The following is a 21,289-nucleotide window of genomic DNA, read 5'->3' as shown; positions in this document are numbered from 1 at the left end:
GTGTCGATATTACCATAACTAATCCTGATGTAATTGTTGTTGTAATCATGTTCACATTTTTCTTGTGAGAAGCGAAGGGCCCACTTTGGACTGTAAAAAGAAAAAAATTGACGACAAAAAAAACCTGTTGCGTTGTCAGGTATGGTGTGTGTTCAAGGTATTAATGATTATTAATAATAAGGGGTTATTAATAATTGTTAATGATTTATTTGTGTGTGTGTCGAGCGGTAAAGTCTAGTTATATTACCACTTTTTTTAGCAGTTGAATTTTAAAAGACACTCCTACACCCCACTGTTCACATGAACTCTGACCTCCTCCTCTGGACTCGTAGAGACAACAACAACAAAAGAAGATTTTACAATTGGCCACAGGAATGTAAACGCTGGTTTTTACGTTTTTTATTTGATTGTTTTCGGATGAGGAAGAAAAAGTGATGCTCTGGAAGGAAGAAAGTGGAAGAGGATGAGAGAGAGCGGACAATCCGTGTTGGGAACGGCGTGCAGGAAGCCGGTGAGGACGTGTGTGAGGACGTGAGGAGACGGGCGTGACTGAGCGGCTGTGACGGCTGCAGCCTGGTGTGCCGGAGCAGCAGCAGTGACCGGAGCGGCTCGTCCTCCTCACACGGAGAAAAGAAACGACCACTCAGTGATCCACGAGCAGGAGAACAGGCCCGGCTCCCGTGGGCTGACTTTTACTTGAAGGAGATCACGAACAAGTGGACTCTTGTTTGTTTATTTGTCTGTTTTTACTATTATTGTTGTTTTTATTTGAGGAAAAAACACAAAAAAATGATAATCACCCTGCTGTTTGTATGACTCAGAAACACCAGCTCAAGACAATTCCCTGTATAACCTACTACTTTATGCTTGGTTGGAATCTCAGTGCATGCATAAACTCCTTATATAAACTAAGACTGGCTGCTTCGGGGCGGCCTCCGTGTTGGGAAATCCGTTTGGTCGTGTTTGTAGACGGTGTCCGAGGCTCTTGAGGATGAAGATGATGATGATGATGAAGCAGCAAAAGAAACAAAGCCTCATCTGTGACTTGCAGAGTTTGTTTTTGTTTACCTTTCTTTTCTTTGTGGGACGGGTGGGGGAGGGGGGTGAAATCCTTATTATTAAATATTCAAATCGAGCGATTCCAAGCTTGAGAAGGAGGAAGGGTCTTGACACATGTATTGGAAAAGAAGTGGGTGCTTTAAAGTAATTTAAAAAAAATAAAGATAATAAATTGATATTAACACATTAACTCGTCTGGATTTGATCTACTTCGCTCTTTTGATAATATCAGTTAGATGTTTATTATAGAGCCGGAACAAAATAGAATGTGTGACTGTAAACTGGCTGAATTAAAATAAGATGGTGTAATGAAACTAATTATCATTTTTCAACATTTTCTCAATTTCTCAGGAAAGTATTTGGTCCATATACGTCTCACGAAAATGTCTTGTTGCAATTTCTTCGCAGCCTAAACGAAACACATGTTTTAATTTGATATTTTGATGATGTTCAGTTTACAAACCTGGAAAATAAACAACAAATATTCACATTTCAGAAGCTGACAGAGCTCAGATTTGGATTAATGGATTATCCCAGTAACCTTTCTGGTTTATTTCCTTTATGTTTGTGTCTACGTTTGTTTATTTGTTTGTTTTCAGGATTACGCAAAAACTAATTAACCAATTCCACAGGGAAGAATTTTCTTGTTTGGTGCAGATACAAGATTTTGTTTGCAAAAAAAACTAGCTTTACATTTTCTTTAACAAAATTGGACGTTTTTCAGCATTTTCCTTGCTTTTACTGAGAAAGTGTCCTACATTTGGATTAATGGATTATTCCAGTAACCTTTCTGGTTTATTTCCTTTATGTTTATGTCTACGTTTGTTTATTTGTTTGTTTTCAGGATTACGCAAAAACTAGCTTTACATTTTCAGAAATGAGCGTTTTTCAACATTTTCCTTGCTTTTACTGAGAAAGTGTCGTAGATTTGGATTTATGGATTATTCCAGTAACATTTCTGGTTTATTTCCTTTATGTTTATGTCTACGTTTGTTTATTTGTTTGTTTTCATGATTACGCAAAAACTACCTTTACATTTTCTTTAACAAAATTGGGCGTTTTTCAACATTTTCCTTGCTTTTACTGAGAAAGTGTCGTAGATTTGGATTAATGGATTATCCCAGTAACCTTTCTGGTTTATTTTTTTTATGTTTGTGTCTACGTTTGTTTAATCGTTTGTTTTCAGGATTACGCAAAAACTACCTTTACATTTTCTTTAACAAAATTGGACGTTTTTCAACATTTTCCTTGCTTTTACTGAGAAAGTGTCGTAGATTTGGATTAATGGATTATTCCAGTAACCGGTCTGATTTATTTCCTTTATGTTTATCTCTACGTTTGTTTATTTGTTTGTTTTAAGGATTACGCAAAAACTACCTTTACATGTTCTTTAACAAAATTGGGTGTTTTTCAACATTTTCCTTGCTTTTACAGAGAAAGTGTCGTAGATTTGGATTAATGGATTATCCCAGTAACTTTTCTGGTTTATTTCCTTTATGTTTATGTCTACGTTTGTTTATTTGTTTGTTTTCAGGATTACGCAAAAACTACCTTTACATTTTCTTTAACAAAATTGGGCGTTTTTCAACATTTTCCTTGCTTTTACTGAGAAAGTGTCGTAGATTTGGATTAATGGATTATCCCAGTAACCTTTCTGGTTTATTTCCTTTATGTTTGTGTCTACATTTGTTTGTTTTCAGGATTACGCAAAAAAGTGTCGTAGATTTGGATGGAAAAAAACAATCCATGTTTAAGGGGCTAATTTTATTTGGTGCAGATGCAAATATAAATTTGTCTCTAGTGAATTTAAATGTGGTTTCATACGGGGCCTTGGAGGAACCGTCTGTAGTTTATTATAGATTATAATTATATTCAGGTCAGTACCTCCACTATGTCATATCCTGTTTGTGTTTATGTGCTTGTTTTTCATCAGTATTTATGTAATGCAGACCATAATCCTCATCATCTATTGTGTGTGTGTGTGTGTGTGTGCTGAGCTGCTATTCGTCCTCTTGTACTATATCTGACTCTGACATCATCATTATGGGCTGGATCTGTGCGCACTTCCCTTTAAGATGCGTCTGTCATTAATGGAAAGTCATTCTGGCTGAAAGAGGGAGGGGGGAGGGAGGGAGAGAACAACAACAGAGTGGTTTAGTGTCGGCCGACAATCCCAGGAAGGAAGCCGAGGGAGACGGAAATGAGAGGCAGGAGGGAGGGGGGGGAGGTCCGGAGAGGGGAAAAGCCCCATCCCTTTAAGAGCGAGTGGGACATAGCGGTGCGAGGAAAAAGGAGAGGAGGGGGAGAAGAAAGAGGAATTAAAAAAGAAAAGGAAGAAAGAGACAGGGAGGGCGGAGGGAGAGCGGGCGATAAAAAAAGAAAGATGACATCCTCCGGGCTGAGCGGCCGAGGTGGAGCGATGGGCTGCGGCCCGGCGACAGCGCCTCTCGCCCGGGCCACGGCTTGAACCCGACGCCGAGGCTTCGACTAACACCCGAGTGGCCTAGTGAGGGGACATCGGGAAAAATATAGATCCTCCAAAATTAAAAAAAAGCAGCAAAGCATGGGCTGCGGTGCCGCCAGACGCGACTTCCCAGATGTGCTTCTGTGCGTAAAAGGCACATTTGTTTTACGCAGATTGTTGTTTTTTTTTGCTGAAGTGTGACACCGAGCTGTGCGTGGGTTGTTGTTTTTTCCTGCAGGGGTTGGTTGTGTATCTTAAGGAAGTTTTTTAGCTGTTGGTTTGATCAGGGAGATTTGATGAATTAAAGTTAGGAAGCAAAGTGAAAGGAGGACCAGGCCTGCTCCACCACCACCACCACCACCACCACCTCCCAGTGAGCACACGGTTACCCAACAGCTGCGTGCATGTTCATGTCGGAGCACTAGGCCTCCTCCATGAGAACAGCGCACATTTCTGCAGAGCACTTCATCCACGTTTTGCAGGAGCGAGTCCCCGGAGGCCGTGGATCCATCGCTGGGCCCCAGTCGCACCATGCACAGGATCGCAATCAGGAACTGACTTTATAATCTCCCATCGCCGTGGCGCAAAATGGATGCTGCTTGGAGCAATTTCCTCTTCCAGGTAGGCTTGACGAGCGAGCTGGTGGCTGGGTGGGGGGCAATCTCAGGCCCCCTCTTGTCTCTGAGCTTCTCATTTCTCTGCCTGTCCATCACTGTGTGTGTGTCCTGCAGCCGTGCACATCTTCTATCACACCCTCGACATTATGCTGTGACTTGTGTTTACTTTTGGGTGATGGCCTTCTCCTCCTTTGCTTCCCACAGCATACTCCCACCCAAAACCAAGTGGAGGGGAGTCTCCAATCAGAGCTCATGTCTGTGCATACGAGTTCTCCCCAAACCCCACCCACCGAGCACATAGCACAGCCTCCTTCTACTGTGGACACTGCTGCCCTCAATGAGGATCCCCTGCCCGGTGAGGGACCCTGCACCTCCACACACTGAGACACACACTGAGACACACACTGAGTAACACACTGAGCAACACACTGACACACTGAGCAACACATTCATCATCCACAACCACAACCTGAACTCACACGTCCATTGAAGACTGTCACAAGATGGCAACAAAGATCTAAACTCTTATCTAATACTTATATTTATACCTCTACTATAAATCATATATTGTATCATACTCTCTGTATATTCTTTGTATATATAAGTCTATATACACATACTTATACATGTGTACATCTTATAGTTATTATTATTATATATACTGTTGCTGCCATTATTACTATATACTGCTATTATATTGGTATAACTATTTCTATCATATATAAATATATATTATGTTATATTATATACTATATATACTGTACTATTTTTATATACTGTCTAACAATAACATTACCATCATATCATCAGTACTATTACCATCATCTTGCCACTGCACCTTATCTACCTATTTATCTTGTGTTTCTGTTTTTTATTCTTCAATATTTTTTATTTTATTCTATTGTATTGTATTTTATTGTATTCAAATATACCGGCTGCTATGGCGACTTAATTTCCCTTCGGGGATGAATAGAGTAATCTATCTATCTATCTATCTATCTATCTATCTATCTATCTATCTATCTATCTATCTATCTATCTATCTATCTATCTATCTATCTATCTATCTATCTAACTCTTAAAAATCACTTTAATATCTAACTGTGAAATGTATTTATTTGACTTTCCTCTGTGTACAATTCATTTAATCTGATAATAACAGAGATCTGTACTCACTTAAATTTAAAACTACAGTCAAATTATTTTAATCTGAGATCAGCTATGTTTTTCCTCTAAATACATAGATGACCCAAATTGTTTTTTTTGTCATTAATATTTAATATTTGACACACATATTTCAGATTTGACAGTGATGGTTAAACATCTGTAAGATACCCTGAGAGTGTAGTAACTGCTATTAGCTTCTGTCAATTTTATTGCTAATACGCATCCACACTGAATATACAATATTTGAATATTCACAGGTAATAATGGTTTGTCCAAAACGAAATGAAGCCTTGTTACCTAGTAGATTCAGCCTGAGACAATTAGTTAATTATAGACATTAAATTATTGATTCGTCGTCATTGAGTTATTTTAAGCAAAAATACCTCACAGTTCTCTTGGCTCTGAATAACACACAGAGATCACAGATTCTATTTGTCATTTAGCTGCTTAATCTTAACATTTTAAACAATAGTGAAACATTTTCCAGAGCACAATGTGTTGTCATGATAGATAGATAGATAGATAGATAGATAGATAGATTACTTTATTCATCCACGAAGGGAAATTAAGTCGTCATAGCAGCCGGTATATTTGAATACAATAAAATACAATACAATAGAATAAAATAAAAAATATTGAGGTAGAAAGAATAAAAACAGAAACACAAGATAAATAGGTAGATAAGGTGCAGTGGCAAGATGATGGTAATAGTACTGATGATATGATGGTTATGTTATTGTTAGACACTATATAAAAATAGTACAGTATATACAGTATAGTATATAATATAACATAATATATATTTATATATGATAGTAATTATACCAATATAATAGCAGTATATAGTAATAATGGCAGCAACAGTATACAAAATAATAATAGTAAATATAATAATAATAACATGTACACATGTATAAATATGTGTATATACAAGAATATACAAAGAGTACGATATAATATGATATGATATATAGTAGAGGTATAAATATAAGTATTTGACTATACAATAGATAATATAGTATACTATGGTTGTATTTACTCTTCTCTCTGTGTCTTGTCTCCCGCCCCCCCCGGTCCAGTGAAGCCAGTGTCTCGGCCGACCCGCGTGCCCCACATCTGTGCCATCTGCAACAAGCAGTTCAAGAACAACTACAACCTGCGGCGGCACCAGTCGGTCCACACTGGGGTACGCATGAAGGACAGGGCCAGAGCGCAGGCGGAGGGGGCAAAGGAGGGAGCAGCCTGCCAGGTGGCGGTGGCGGCCCCGTCGGCGATGGCGGTGGGGGCCGGAGGGAGGACGGAGAGGCCCACTGTTCCCCTCTCCCTGCTCCACCTCTCCGCGCCACTCCCTCTCGCCCCTCCCGGCGTGCTGGTGGGTGCACAGCAGCCTCCCCTGGGTAGTCAGGATGGTGAAGGGGTTGCCATGCCAAACCTAATGGCTAGTGTTAACCCCCATGCTCCGCCTCCTGCTGCTGTCGTCATGGCCACAGGGGCGACAGTACAGGTGGGTCAGGGCCTTGTGGAGATGGCTGTCGACAACCCCAAACCTTCAAGCACAATGTTTCTTAAGCTGCCCGGCCACAGGGACGGTTAACCCGTCCTCTGTCTCGGGTCCTGGACAGCACGTCACCGGCTGTTTTAACAGACAATTCTCCTGTGTGTTAGAATTGGATAAATATGGATGTGCATTAATTCATTCAGGGACCAGTAAATTCCATCCCAGTGTTTGGCTCTGGTCCCCAGTTTGAGAAACACCGTGCTAGAAGCTCCCCCCCCCCCCCACGCTCCCCTGCATGTTCTCTGTTACACACACAGTGTGAACGCAGACTTCACATCCAACAGGAAGTAGACAATCTTAGCTCGTGAATCAACTGTCAGATCTTAAACTTGTTTTTTATAGATAATGGTTAGGGCTGCTCAATTAATCGAAATATAATCGTGATTACGATTATTGGATCAAACGATCTCCAAACTACTATAATCGAGTTGAAACGATTATTTGGCATTTAATATTGAGAGGAAATTTCAAAGTTCTCAGTTACATAGTGTTTTTATGGAGAGTGTTAGGGTTGCCATCATTAAGGATTTGACTAACCAGGCACCGATATCCTGCATGGTTTCACGGAGAAATAAGACACGCAGCCGTAATAGGTGTTTACCGGAACTGGAAGTGACTGGTACTTCCGGTTAGTCATTTAAAAAAAATAAGGGCAAATATTAATAATCGTTTGAATAATCGTGATTTCGTTTTTGTCCAAAATAATCGTGATTATGATTTTTTCCATAATCGAGCAGCCCTAATATGGTTATAAAAATGCCTCCCAATCTAAACTCTGTAGTGTGTGTATCTCTTTGTGTGTTTCTGCCTCAGCGGCCCTCGAATCCCAACCCCAACCCGGTGAGGAAGAACCACGCCTGCGAGACGTGCGGGAAGGCCTTCCGCGACGTCTACCACCTCAACCGCCACCGCCTGTCGCACTCGGACGAGAAGCCGTTCCACTGTCCCATCTGCCAGCAGCGCTTCAAGAGGAAGGACCGCATGAGCCACCACGTGCGCTCCCACCAGGGTGGAGTGGAAAAACCCTACGTCTGCCCCCACTGTGGCAAGGCTTTCTCCAGGTGATGCCTCTCACTTGTTGCCTGTAAAATATCAATAACCATTATCTAACCTGTCCTTAAATATGTTTTATTTAGACTCTTGTTGGGATATCAGATCCTAAAGTGTTAAAGATACTGAATCTGGGATTAACTGAAGTTTAAATCTTTGGTATTAAAAGACAAATCCACTTTATTAAACTTCTTTAATGGTTTAAATAAGCTTTTGGAGTAGAGAGCAGCTCAGGAGTGACTCGGTCCTAGACACGCATGGTTATTGCTTGTTATTACCTCAATATCATTTTAAAATTTTTGTGTGAACCCAATGGGCTCGAGGGATCCACGAAAAAAAACAAAACAATATGGATTTTTGGTGGCCGATACCAAGGTTGTTATGTTGCCAGAGAAAGGACTTTATTTCTCTGGCATTTCACACAAATGTTCCCATCGGTGACACAGCAGACGCCTGAAATTAACTTGTGCAGTGTTGACCTGATCTAATATGTCTCCTCTCTCTCTCTCTCTCTCTCTCTCTCTCTCTCTCTCTCTCTCTCTCTCTCTCTCTCCCCAGGCCGGACCACCTGAACAGTCACGTCCGACAGGTGCACTCCTCAGAGCGACCTTTCAAATGCCCGGTACGTCACCTCCACCGTCTGTAACGTGCTCTCTGTACACAGCATCCCTTTCAGTCCATTCTGTCATTCAAGTGAATGGCTTATATATTACTAATCCACTTATCTGTGGAGTCTCTGGACTTTTTTAATTTCATCTGTTTAAGTGAATTCACATGTTTTGCATTTTTGTTTCTAAACCCTCATCGATTTTATTATTTTTTAAATTTTGCAGACCTGTGAGTCCAGCTTTGCCACGAAGGATCGATTGCGTGCTCATATGATTCGCCACGAGGAGAAGGTCCCCTGCCACATCTGTGGGAAGCTCCTGTCTGCTGCTTACATCACGGATCACATGAGGGTGCACAACCAGTCGCAGCACCACGCCTGCCACCTGTGTAACCGCAGTAAGTCCACACAGATAGGATTCATTTGTGTATGTGGAAATTCATACAGGCAGTTTGGCGACACTGTAGTTATTAGTTTTGACGCTGAACAGGAAAAAAATGTCTGTTGTCTCCCTACTGACGATTTCTAAAAATGCAATAATGATGGAAAAAGAAAGCAGTGCATAACACACAGTATTCAACCTGTATTTTCCACTTCCTGTCGTTGCTTTATGTCAAAGAGTGACGTCTGTGTTGTTGATCTTTGTCAATGATGGAGATATTAAACTCTGTATAAAACCACAAACAAGACCGATGTGGAACTGATCACTGAGTCTACAAACAGCCCGACCAGACTTGATCTCAGTGCACTCAGCTTTGTTGTGGTAAAGATTATAGAAACCTTCTGTCTTGATCTGTAGTTTGACAGATTTAGTGGCATAAGGAGAGTTGTTCTCTACTCACTACTTCACCTAATCTCCAGTTATGTGACTCTGATGTTCCATCATACATGAAATGAGACTTAAATTTCACTCATGGTCTTAAAAAGTCTTCACTTTAATAGAAACTGGCAGGAACTTTGGATATGAGATGTAAATGGTGTGTTTCACTTTAAAATCACTTGAATTTTTTGCTTTTGCTTTTTGCTTACATTAATGATCAGTCATCAGTTTATCACTTTTTACATCAACTTCTCTTTGCTGAAATAACTCTGTTGTTCTCTCTCTCTCTCTCTCCTCTCCTCCGTCAGGCTTCACCACGCTGACGTACCTCCGTGTCCATGCCCAGAAGCACCACGGCCAGGAGTGGAAAGACAGTCCGGGGGGCTTTGGCGGCACAGCCTCCGGCGGCGTACTCGTCTGCCACTTGTGTGGCATCCACTGCAAGACGCCCACACAGCTCCAGGGGCACATGGGCACCCATGGCAACAACCACGGTGCCCCGAGCCCCGTCAACTCTAACGTGGCTGCCGGCAGCTCCATCTCCCTTAGCAACATGGGGACAGCACCCACTGTGTATGTCACCGGCAACACGGTGGTGGACCTGCTCGTCACAGACTGCTCTAGCATTGCAGCACCGCAGCAGCACAGTTAGCAATAGAGAGGCCAGCAATAATAACCTCAGTCCCTTAGCGGAGGGCAAGGTTAGAGAAGGTCGGAGTTACTCGTAGATGCTGATCCGGTTTCAGTTCTGTCATGTCCCCCACTTCTAGGTAAGGTCAGGATCGAGGGTGGGGGAGATTAACACAGCGCTGCGGAGCTGGAGCGTCGGAGAACCGGAGGCAGAGGATATGTTATATTAATAGAGCGATGAAGTCATGGAAAAAGGGACCGTTGTGGCTGCAGCAGGTTCACAGACACTTAACGACAAACATGGATGTGTCGTCCAAATATTCCTGAATGCTCTCGTGCATTAAAGACTCCAATGAAACTGTGGTATTGTGAGCATCTACTGTATTACTCTCCCCTCTCTGCCCTCTCTCTCTCTCTCTCTCTTTGGCTGCTCTCTGCAAGTGCACCAAGTACTGTAAATCTCACACCAGCTCTGATCTTACCTCCATTTTGCAGCTCATGTACTGAGAATCCAAATGGCTCGCGTTTTTAAAAAGTAGGGTGAGAGAAGGACCCTGCATAAACACAACGGAGAAACACAATAGTCGAGAAGTTGCGTGCTTGGGTGTGTGTGTGCGTGCGTGTGTGTGTGTAAGTAAGTCAGGGGCTCTTCTAGCATGATAGTGTGTTTGTCTGCATAAAGTAAAATTAGATTTCGAGCTAGTTTCTAGAGGGCTGTTTCTAGATCAGGACAGATGACCACGCACGCGTCGTGGTTGGTGTGTAATCGTATCGTGGGATGTACTTTTTTCATTTGTTTTCTTAACGTACAGAGATAAGAATAGAGTCGTGTTCAGGATTGTCAAGCACCTTAAGTTGTTATTGTTCGATCCGGCGAGGATCAAAATGGGTTTGAGATTTCTTGGATTTTCTTGCTCTTAGTCTTCCTCTCTGGGTCTGGCCGTGTTTTTAAAAAGAACAAAAAGAAAAAACATACCTGCTACTCAACACTTCGGCTTCGGACTTGGCGATTCTTGCACCTGAGAACTACCTTTTGCATGAAAACAAGCTCGCTCGATCATGCTTATCGTTAGGGAGGCGTCACAACAAAATAAACTTTTAGCAGTTCCGCTAAGTTAGTCGGCTGTAAACAATAATATTTATAAAAGTGTTGATTTTTATTCAGAATAATTTCCGTTGGCCATTCATTTGATTGTAACTGTCTTTGCCATAGTCCTTTTTTTGTTTTCTCTATGTACCAGTCCAACGAGTGAAACTTATGCATTAGATATAGTCATCTAACTCTCTGTATAGCACATAATGTTCTGAACACAAGTCATTATCGTTCCACATTAATCACGTGAAGAGTGCTCACTTGTTCATTGGCTATGTTTGGTTAGAGTCATGTCATGAGGGGATGTGTGGTGTCGGGGAAAGGGCTCAAAGTCACAAGTCAGGCAAAGAAGTCCGATGGGAGTTCGACAACACCACTTGGTATGCTGTAAACAAATCCTGGTTTTTGTACTGGAGTGCTTTTTCAGTTTTGTGTTCATATGTTACCTTCGGATTTGTAGATGTTTCTTTCCTTCTTTTCTTTCTTTCTTTGGAAATGTGTTCTTCCTGTTGAGAAAAGTAGTGATTTATTCGAAAAGTTAATTTTAGGGTTTCCTCCATCACACTAAGAAAAAAAGTAATACCTCTACTCTAGGATTATGTACAGCTCTTGTGATACATCTTAATGCCTTATCGTACTCAACTGCATTTTAATTCTTTTATGATGAGATATTTCAAATCTTAGTCATGGATTCATTAAGAATATTAATGGGATGTATTTATATTTATATTTTTATATTTCTCAACAGTATGCATGTCTAAAAGGTTGTTAGAGCAAAAAAAATCAATGATGCTTACTACAGTCATAAATATTATCTTATTTTGTAGATGAAGTAGATGAATATGTTATTATTTTGTAATTTGGACAGTTTAAAGTAAAAAGGGTAAACAGGCCCTGTGTTGTGTCCTGATCTGTTCATGTAGTTCGTCACTTTTGCACCACAACTTCTGCACTGACATAATTCTGTTTATTCTGATGATCAATTAATTAAGTGTTGAAGAGATTGGATAAGACATGTTTATTAATGAATACTAAATCATAATATATTATTATATGCCACCAAATGACCCAGGATTCAACTTCATGGAACAGGTAAATTTGGTCCTTTCTGAAAGCAGACAGATTATATTTCTCAGTGACGTTGAAGCTGATTTTATTGAACAGAAAATCAGATGCAAACATTCCCAAGATGCCCAGAAACAATCTGAATCTGACTCCTTAAACACACCATTAACACCAACTTTTACTATTTCACTAGATTTACACTACACGTTTAATTACACATCCGTCTATTATACCCTGACTGACCCTTGCAGTATTTTTGGGGGGGTTTACTGCACAATCTTGTGCTACACGTCACTTATACGACAACAAAAATAATCAATCCATCCATTATCTTTTATATAAACTTTATTGATCCCATGCCGGAGACATTAAGTTGTTACAGCAGAGCCGATATTAAATGAGAGAGAGAGAGAGAGAGAGAGAGAGAGAGAGAGAGAGAGAGAGAGAGAGAGAGAGAGAGAGAGAGAGAGAGAGAGAGAGAGAGAGAGAGAGAGAGAGAGAGAGAGAGAGAGAGAGAGAGAGAGAGAGAGAGAGAGAGAGAGAGAGAGAGAGAGAGAGAGAGAGAGAGAGAGAGAGAGAGAGAGAGAGAGAGAGAGAGAGAGAGAGAGAGAGAGAGAGAGAGAGAGACTTCCGGTGGCAACTGAAACTGTCACTGATTTGTAAAGGTTGCCACAGCTGTTTGGAGGCAGTTGCCCCTGCTGTCACACCCAGTTTGAGTCCAGCTGCCCGGGCGCTAACAACTGTCTAATAAACTTTCCTAAACCAGTATATATATATATATCTCATTGAATAAATCACAAACAGCTTTAGTTGCTCTCAGACAGTGTGGCCACAAAGGCAGCTGCTTATAAACGGCTTATAAACAGTCAGCTATATAAGTGGAAGTCTCATTGACACTGGGAGTTCTTCTACATCAGAGATACTACACAAACCCCTCAAACTCCTAGAGGACCTGAGCTTTCGAATGACATACCACACCCCACCTCCCATGTGTGTGTAAGGGGGAGTTTATATATGTATATGTGCTGGGTTTATTTAATCCTTCTCTGACTTTCCTCTATGTACAGCCACCATGGATTAGAGACACCCATAAGCAAGACAGGGAATACTGAGTGAAAGGGAATAAAACTAAATCCTCCATTCATAAGAAAACAGAAACAAATAGGAAACTAATTTAATGCAAAGCGGTGAGTGGTGCATGTTCCTCATTAGACAGGAGCTGCTGCTGTGGAAGCACTGGGAGCACTGGGACCCGGAGCTGGCGCAGCAGCAGCAGCCTCCTTCCACACTGTTGAGTCAACGTAGCATCTGTGAGGAGGCAGCGGCGGATCTGCTCTGAGCTGAAGCGATGACATAGCGGCTGGGATCAGCTCACACCTCGGACCCCCCCGGATCGCCCCGTGTCAACGCCGCTTCCCCCCCGTCGCTTCGCCGGAGCCGACCACACCACTGGGAAGTCTCCAATGCTCCCAGTGAGCTGCCCCAGCGCAGATTTCAATCCAAGTTGCTGCAAGCTAGCGTTAGCTCGCTGCTGCTACCCGTCAGAGATCCAAGTGGCCGCATAAACATGCGGATCGTCGAGGCGGAGACCCCCGGGACACCTCTACACGCTTTCCGCAGGACCCGAGCTTCCACCGGCCGCTGACTGGACTCCGCAGAGGACTCTGAGTAAATGCTGCTTCATCCTGTTTCTCTCCATTTATTTAGAAAACATGTGTGGAACCCAGACGCCCGTTAGCCAGCTGGCGAGCTAGCTAGCTAGCAGCGGTTCGGCGTGCATGGGGATCAGCCCGCTCAGCCGCTAGCGCCGGCTAACGGCTACAAACAAATAACAAGCTAACAAGACAGATTAGCGGCAACGTGGCCTTTTCATGAACTCTACAATCTAGTTTTATCTTAGTTGTCTCGTCTTCACCGGGCTGCTTTCTCCGGTTTGCTGGATGGGCTCTAAACGAAACGGTTGCTCATAGAAGAGGAGATGCTAACGCGAGCTAACGGACCTAGCCTCATTGTTAGCAGTGGTTCCTCCGGTGGGGTCATGCTCGCCGAGGGTCGGGGAGGACATGCCCTGTTAGCATGTTCGTCTTCCACCGTTAAACACACACAAACACCGACTTGTTTGTTGCTAACAGGTTGGCGGCCACATCACATGTTACCTGTAGCTGCCCGGTGTTGTTGTTGTTGTTAGCTTAACTAGCTGGTGTGTGTGTTTTTGATGGAGCTAAGTAAGGGAGGTTTGACATGTGAGATCTCAGACTTCACATGGCGTCCTTTAGCTGCTCCTGCTAACCTCCACGTTGTGTCAGGTCGAAAGCAGACTAGTTGAGTTGCACATCGAGCTGGTGTCACTTTGCTCATCTGCACAAACTTGTTTATTTTAAGTGTTTTCTAATCGGATGGATTCAGGCACCTCTGTCAACATGGACCCGGAGCACCAGCAGCCCGGCTCGGGGTCGATATTTTCGACGTGCAGGGTTTTAAAAAAGCTGCATTGCGTATTTTTGCTAATGGACTTCAACTTTTTAATGAGTCAGCTAGTCCAGTGTAAGCAAAGTGCAGATCCGCATGCAACTAGCACATGGTTGCCCCGGGAGTATCTGTGAATAAGGCTCACTGGGTCTTCACATGTGCAGGGGCAGGGTGTTGCACAACAGGACCTTCTATCTGATCTTCTGCCCAAGAACTCAGGCTTTCTACTCCTTTAACTCTCTTCTTTCACCTTTTTATATTCCCCAAAATCTGAACATTTATTCTCTAAGTGTCTGCTCTATGCACGTTATCTTGTTGTACTTATGGAACCCCCCTAGTGAGGCTAGAATCGTATGTTGGACTTCGATACTGTGTGTCTGTTATCTTAGCAAATGCATAGATGTGGGAGTTGCTGCCAGTGAGACCGATATGAACCGTCTCTCCATTGTCTGATGTGTTGTGTCTTCCAGAGAGAGGGGGGGAAAAGAGCCACGGATCTCAAGGACCAGATTGCCTGCTGAACTTTTTGCCTCTCGGACGGATCACCGGGGACCATGCTGACCATCCTAGCTGCTGGGTCTGTGTTCTTTCCAGGTCTTTTCCTTCTGTCCAAACAATGTCTCAAGTCCATCCCGGCGCTGAGATGGAGCGAAGGAGATGCAGTCATTGTGTCGGCCAGGTGAGGCCCTCTTATACCTTCAGCTTTTTGTTTTCTTTGAGACTTGCATGGAAGCGCCTTTTGCCTGCAGATATATCACATAGATACACAGCCCTCAAGATATTGCTCAAAATTCAAGTACTTCCATGCAACCTTCACTGCATTACCCTATAAGTTGATGAGACTAAAGTTTACATGCAGTGTGTCGAGTTGTTGTGGCTGCAGTTATGCTTTCAGCTGCATTGTTTCAGCCTAAATGTGAGAGGGGTAAGCTAGGGTTGAGTAGACAATCTGTAACCCTTGAGAAAAGCATTATGTTTATTTTCCATTCTCTGTTCCAAGGTTGGTGTCGTCAGTCCAGGCAGTCATGGCTTCCTCAGCTGGTTACATCATTGCTTCTTCCTGCGGGGACATCATCGAGGACCAGTGAGACAAAATTACTAGAAAATATTCAATCACATACAGTCAGCCTACCATGTTTTGTAATGTGCAAAATGTACCATGCAAGTGTTCTTTGGGATATGGAATCCTTGCTTTTTTTTAAAATTAAAATTAAATGTAAATCAACAATTTATATCAATATCTTGTCAGAGAGTAGCGTAAAAGTGTATCAATAGTTTTACTCAAGCAATCCCTTAAGTTTTCTTTGATCAAAATTAATGCCAAAAGCATTTTATTACTACGAAATCATTGGCGATTTCAGATGAAAGCACGTCTATGGAGAGTTGCTTAGATTACAGAGGGAAGAAGTTGGCCTGTATTGAGAGCATCACTGCACTGGTTATTATGAAAAAGTCAAATTGTGTAGTTACCAACGTATCAGGCTAACATGGGGTTAGAAAAGCTGTGTTCTTGCTCTGTTTTAAATGTCACTTTCTCTCCCTCTCAACACAGGCATTGGCTGACCAGCTCTTACATCATGTTCGCCGTTCCCTACTTTGTATACGACATCTACGCAATGTTCATGTGCTACTGGTACAAGCTACGGGTCAAAGGGCATGAGGAGGCCTCGGCTGCACCCCAGCAAATGAGCTCAGCACTGACCAGCTACCTGCGTCGCGAGTTCCTCATGGTGCTGCACCATGTTGTCATGGTCACCGTCTGCTTCCCCGTCTCTGTGGTAACTGTCACACATTGCTCTTTATTTTCAGCAGCGATTCGGGCAAATGAAAAAATATAGCACTGCTTTAGCTACCGTCCAGTTCCTCAGCCACTGAGCTTCAGCACATTCAATTTGAAATAAAATAATAGTAGATATCATGTTTAAGTGCTAAGCTTTCATTTGAATTCGTTTACATCACTATAGAGAGAACTGTGTGGGAGGCAGGTGCACCCAGAAAAATTTGAAAATGTCAAATGATAATTCTAATGGTAGACTGAGGAGTGTTGTTGATTAAAGAGAATCTTTGATGAGGAAAACCTCTTTACAACTGCACTGCAAGTCAAAAACACTGGGGGAGGGCAGATTTTTGTCCTTTGAGCCCCAGGTATATATTTATGAAGAGATGTGTGTTTATTGCAGAAAGTCCACAAAGGACACATCTGTAATTGCACTAAATATTAATTAATCTCATTTTCGATTTCTAGTTTTGGCGACAAGGAAAGGGAGATTATTTCCAGGGTATATTGTTCATGGCTGAGCTCAGCACTCCGTCTGTCTGCTTAGGAAAAATACTCATCCAGGTAAGTTCCCTTTTTACCCTCACAGAAGTTTGATCCTTGTTGCATGTCTCACATTAAAGCTCCTCTTCACTGTCTGGTTCTTTCCTCTCTTTTTCATTCAATGGAGATTATATTTTCCGGTCACACTCCCAGCATGCACCTTTTTCACGCCCATCGGCTCCTGTCAGGCACATCACGCATTAATCGTCAACACAGCTTTTTTGAATACACATCGTAGGAGCTGCATCCACCTGTGTGTGTGTGTTTTCAGTGTCTCAGCGTATGTATGAAGTTTGTTCCCACCACGGCTTTCTGCTCGTCACCTCCTGCAGCTGTTAGCCTCTGAATATACCCCTAGAACTTAAACTGGATACCTGCTTGCCCTTTTACCCTCTGTCACTGAGCACCCTGGCCCTTCCGTCCCTGACAACAGTGCATGTGGTCGTTTGATCAATAACATGGGTCTCAGAGCTGTTTAAGCAATAGAATAAAAAAGCCACAAATACCTAGAATCTTGCGCATACCTCCGCCAAGGCTGCATATTCATTTCAATCAAACTACAACCACATTGCAGATAATTATAGAGAATGTGCCTATTTTTTTCCATCAAAATCCAGGAATTATTCTCTGGAATATCTCAAAATGTAAAAGAAATCCTGGAGCAAACATTTAAACGGCTTTGCAACAAAATCGAATGGATTCTACCCTGACCCGTACCACATCCTTCCAACTTCGTTGAGAAACGTTCAGTTGTTTTTGTGTAATCTTGCTTCCAAACAACCAAGCAGCAAACAAACACAAGACTGAAAACATAACCGCCTTGGTGGAGGTAACAAAAACCGTAGTGCATGTGTCGATGGGATGCCATGTTATTCTGTCACCAGTGAGGGGGAGGAAACAAGGGTGAGCTTGTCCTCAGTGTTATCTCACTGAAGCAGGTTGACAGTTAAAGATACAAGTTAAGTAATCTGCTTTAAACAAATGAGAATGTAAAAACAAAAAAGGACTGCTTCACTGACACACACACACTGTCCCGCTGCCTCCTTTAGGAATCGACCAGTGTCCATACAGCAGCATGGCATACTGTACTCTCTTGTCCTATCCATGCAGATAGCATTTAACAATTATAACGATGAAGGTATTAACAATAAAACAATGGCAAAGAAGATTAACATCGTCAGCTTTCAACAAACTATACTGCTTGCCTTTCTGTCTCCCTCTCTCGACCTCTCCCTCTGTTTTTTTCGCTCTCAGTACAAACAGCAACACACTGTCCTGCACAAAGTGAATGGGGCTCTAATGCTGATCACTTTTTTCATCTGTCGAGTCCTCCTCTTCCCTTACCTCTACTACGCCTATGGAAGGTATGTCTTTCTTTCCATCTCTGTTTTCTCATGTTCTGCTCTCTCGCTGAGCTGGGGTTGCGTGATCTCTATCATATGGATTATGTAAATAAGACTGGGAACATATCTTTACAGTCCTGTAATCCTCTTAATCTCCTGTTTGTATCCAGGTATGCCTCCATCCCCTTCCCCATGGTTCCCTTCAAAGTGCCATGGCACTGTAACCTCGGTGCTGCTCTGCTCATGGCCCCGCAGCTCTATTGGTTCTCCCTAATTTTCAGGGGCGCCCTGCGACTATTCAGGGGCACCTCCCGCTCTCAGAGACCACGCCCGACTACAGCTGCACCAAAGGAGAGCCAGGCGGACGGCAGCGCGCTGCCTCAGCCATCTAACGGTTACAGCACCCGCTCCACAGAGCCCGAGCTGGCCACTCACTGAGAAGAGTGGAGGGGGGGGGAGGGAAGGAAGGCGAATGTACCAATGAGTTTGTAAAGGAAAGAAAGCTGTGAGGAAAAAGTGAGACTTGAAACAAGTAGCAATATGAAGAAAGCTACAGACAATGGCGTCACAGAGCGCTGAAGTCTTTGTGGCCAGTAGGCAGAGTCTGACAGCTGAATGATTTGGTTGCTGGTCCTCAAGCACTTCGGCTTCTCAGTTTGTAGGAAACAACGGTGTGTTAGCACACTCTGTATTTAAAGATGTCATCGGGCACTGTGACAGAAAGGAACATGCACTGACCTGAGAGGAATTTGCCTGGATGTATAGCGAGCATTGATTGGCTATTTCCCTCATGTAGATCAAATTCAGTCCTCTCTGCCTCACGGTATGGGAAGAGCAGGAAAATAGGAATGTATAATATTGTATGTTAGTACATTTGCTGTAGATGAAAGGCCTAATTCAGTTTAGTAATGAAGAAGACCTTCAAAAAAGAGGAAAAAAAATCCCGGCTCAGCAGTATTTTGACTTGTTAGTGTTTATTATCTGTATCCTCTATGTAGTCACTGTCACTCTAACAAAATGTAACCAACCTGCAGACTGACTCATCTTTAGAAGGGAGATAATCTCACCAGACTGTATTCTGCTGCCTTATCCCCCCTCCCTCCCCCCCATTGTTTGCAGTTAATTTAGGTTTTTATTTATTTTTATCCTCTTGACTATTAGGATGAGGTTTTTCCCTCGAGCACAAAAACGTGACGGGTGTATATAGCCGATGTAAAATTGTCTTTATTTCCATGTCAGTATTAGTCGATGTTGATTTTTTTTTCTCCTCATTTTCTCTTTTTTGTCATTTTTGCAGAACACTTACATTTCAGCATTAAAACCAATCATTTCACAGTTTTACTGCCTAGCGTAACACAGACGACCCCAAAAAGTTCCACCAGTGCTTCTTTGTTTCCGCGTAGATATGACTTCATTCCACTTACTGCAGTCACTTGTGTTTTTCTGCATACAGGGAAGTGATGCACGGTAGCAGTCACTGTAAACCGAATCCACGTGTGTTTTTTTTATTTTCTGTTTTTATCAGTATGGTCATTTTAAAAAATATCCATTCGATTGGCTTGAATAATTCAAACAGGGATCCATGAAGTACATATAGTTTTGTTTGGGGACTTGCAAAGCCACAGTTTGAAGGGAACCAAAAGGGAAAGGGTGATCACGGGAAACATTTCCTCGTGATTGACATGCAGCAGATCTGTCCAAAAGTGTTGATGTAGCTCATTTGTTGTTTTTAAACCATCAATAAGCCGATGAATCGTTTTAGCATTGTATGAATTGCTCTGATCTTTGAGCCACTGGTTCCATGAACCTTCTATGAACAAACTGGCTTGTTTTTTTATAATTTTATGATTGTTTTAAAGTAGCTACACTGTCCTTGAAGTGGGTCAAGGAAAAACAAATAAAAACCAAGCTCCGAATCCATCAAGAAAGAGCAGCTTGTGCCAAAACACCTGGACAACTGTGGGCATGTTGAACACAGAATATTCATTCCCCCTTGTTCCATGAATTAATACGATAATGCTTCTTGACGATACTAAAAACATTTCAACCGATGTACTGTATATTCCACAAAAATGCTCGTTATTTATTTGTAAGTATTTATTTATTAATTTATTTGGTTTGTGGTTTTGAATGCATATTTATGCATACATACTATACTCTATGCTTCTGAGCCTTGTATGGAGGCTGTAATGTTACTCAAACTTAGCTGAAATATACTTCTCTGTCCTGATCCTGTCTCAAGTCTTTTCTTTATCACTGTGAACGTATTTATCGTGTGTTTTATTTCCGACATTCTCAATTCAATGGTGAACATGAGCCAGTAGAGGGCTCAGAATTACATTTTTAGCTTTGAAACCTGAACACTTTCAATTAGCAGATTTATGGTGGGAACAACACATTATGTTATGGGGGGAAATGGTTGATATTGTTTCAGGTAGAACAAAAAATGTCTCCCCTACATTTTTACTTTACAGAAAAAACTAAATCTTTACTCTGATACTTGAATCTGTCCTGTGTCAAGAGGTTTGATCTTTTGTTGTTTTGTGAGATAGGAATCTATAAAAGCCCTCTCGGTATATCTAGCCATTGCAGGAAATTAATATTAGTGACTGTTTCAATGCAATATTTCTTGATATCAGGTAACAAGTCAGTTGGAAACAGTATGCAGCTCATTGGATCCGGGGCCATGTAACTGGAGAAGAAATTGACTGTAAAAGCCCAAATTTGGAGCCTGGGACAAATTCTAATGCCTGTCTTCCTTTATGCACACTGATTGTAATTATTGCATATTTTAACAAGTGTTTTACCTCATTTCTAACGTCAATTATTTAAAAGGAAAATAACTTACATTTTATAGAAAGCAAGAGACAAATTAAAATATGTGGTGGAGCTTTTTTGATGTTCTTTGTCGCAGTAAAATGTTTTTACAAATCAAACAGAGTTAGAACTATTGGCCACAATAAAAATAAAGTAACCAGCTGAACTTCAATGAGTAGTTTGGCCGACAGAGCAATTGTGGAAAGCACT

The 21,289-nt window shown here is 42.1% G+C and overlaps 2 protein-coding genes across 2 annotated transcripts; both read left to right on the top strand.

The window, feature by feature from the left end:
• The first annotated feature begins 3,330 nt into the window (after nt 1–3,330).
• On the top strand, nt 3,331–10,334 carry mazb (MYC-associated zinc finger protein b (purine-binding transcription factor)). Its single transcript, XM_061095075.1, has 7 exons — nt 3,331–4,144; nt 4,345–4,495; nt 6,387–6,811; nt 7,679–7,926; nt 8,474–8,537; nt 8,749–8,920; nt 9,651–10,334. Exons 1-7 carry the CDS (start codon nt 4,112–4,114, stop codon nt 9,992–9,994), a joined length of 1,437 nt encoding a protein of 478 aa, XP_060951058.1. The 5' UTR covers nt 3,331–4,111; the 3' UTR covers nt 9,995–10,334.
• Nucleotides 10,335–13,448: 3,114 nt separating this feature from the next.
• Nucleotides 13,449–20,492, top strand: tlcd3bb (TLC domain containing 3Bb). Its single transcript, XM_061094680.1, has 7 exons — nt 13,449–13,798; nt 15,070–15,278; nt 15,600–15,683; nt 16,152–16,377; nt 16,845–16,940; nt 18,174–18,283; nt 18,433–20,492. Exons 2-7 carry the CDS (start codon nt 15,154–15,156, stop codon nt 18,698–18,700), a joined length of 909 nt encoding a protein of 302 aa, XP_060950663.1. The 5' UTR covers nt 13,449–13,798; nt 15,070–15,153; the 3' UTR covers nt 18,701–20,492.
• The last annotated feature ends 797 nt before the right edge of the window (nt 20,493–21,289 follow it).

Source organism: Limanda limanda, chromosome 21 (assembly GCF_963576545.1).
Source record: "Limanda limanda chromosome 21, fLimLim1.1, whole genome shotgun sequence".
Lineage (NCBI taxonomy): Eukaryota > Metazoa > Chordata > Actinopteri > Pleuronectiformes > Pleuronectidae > Limanda > Limanda limanda.
The sequence above is the reverse complement of the archived record's forward strand: the minus strand, read 5'-3'. Positions and strand labels throughout refer to the sequence as shown.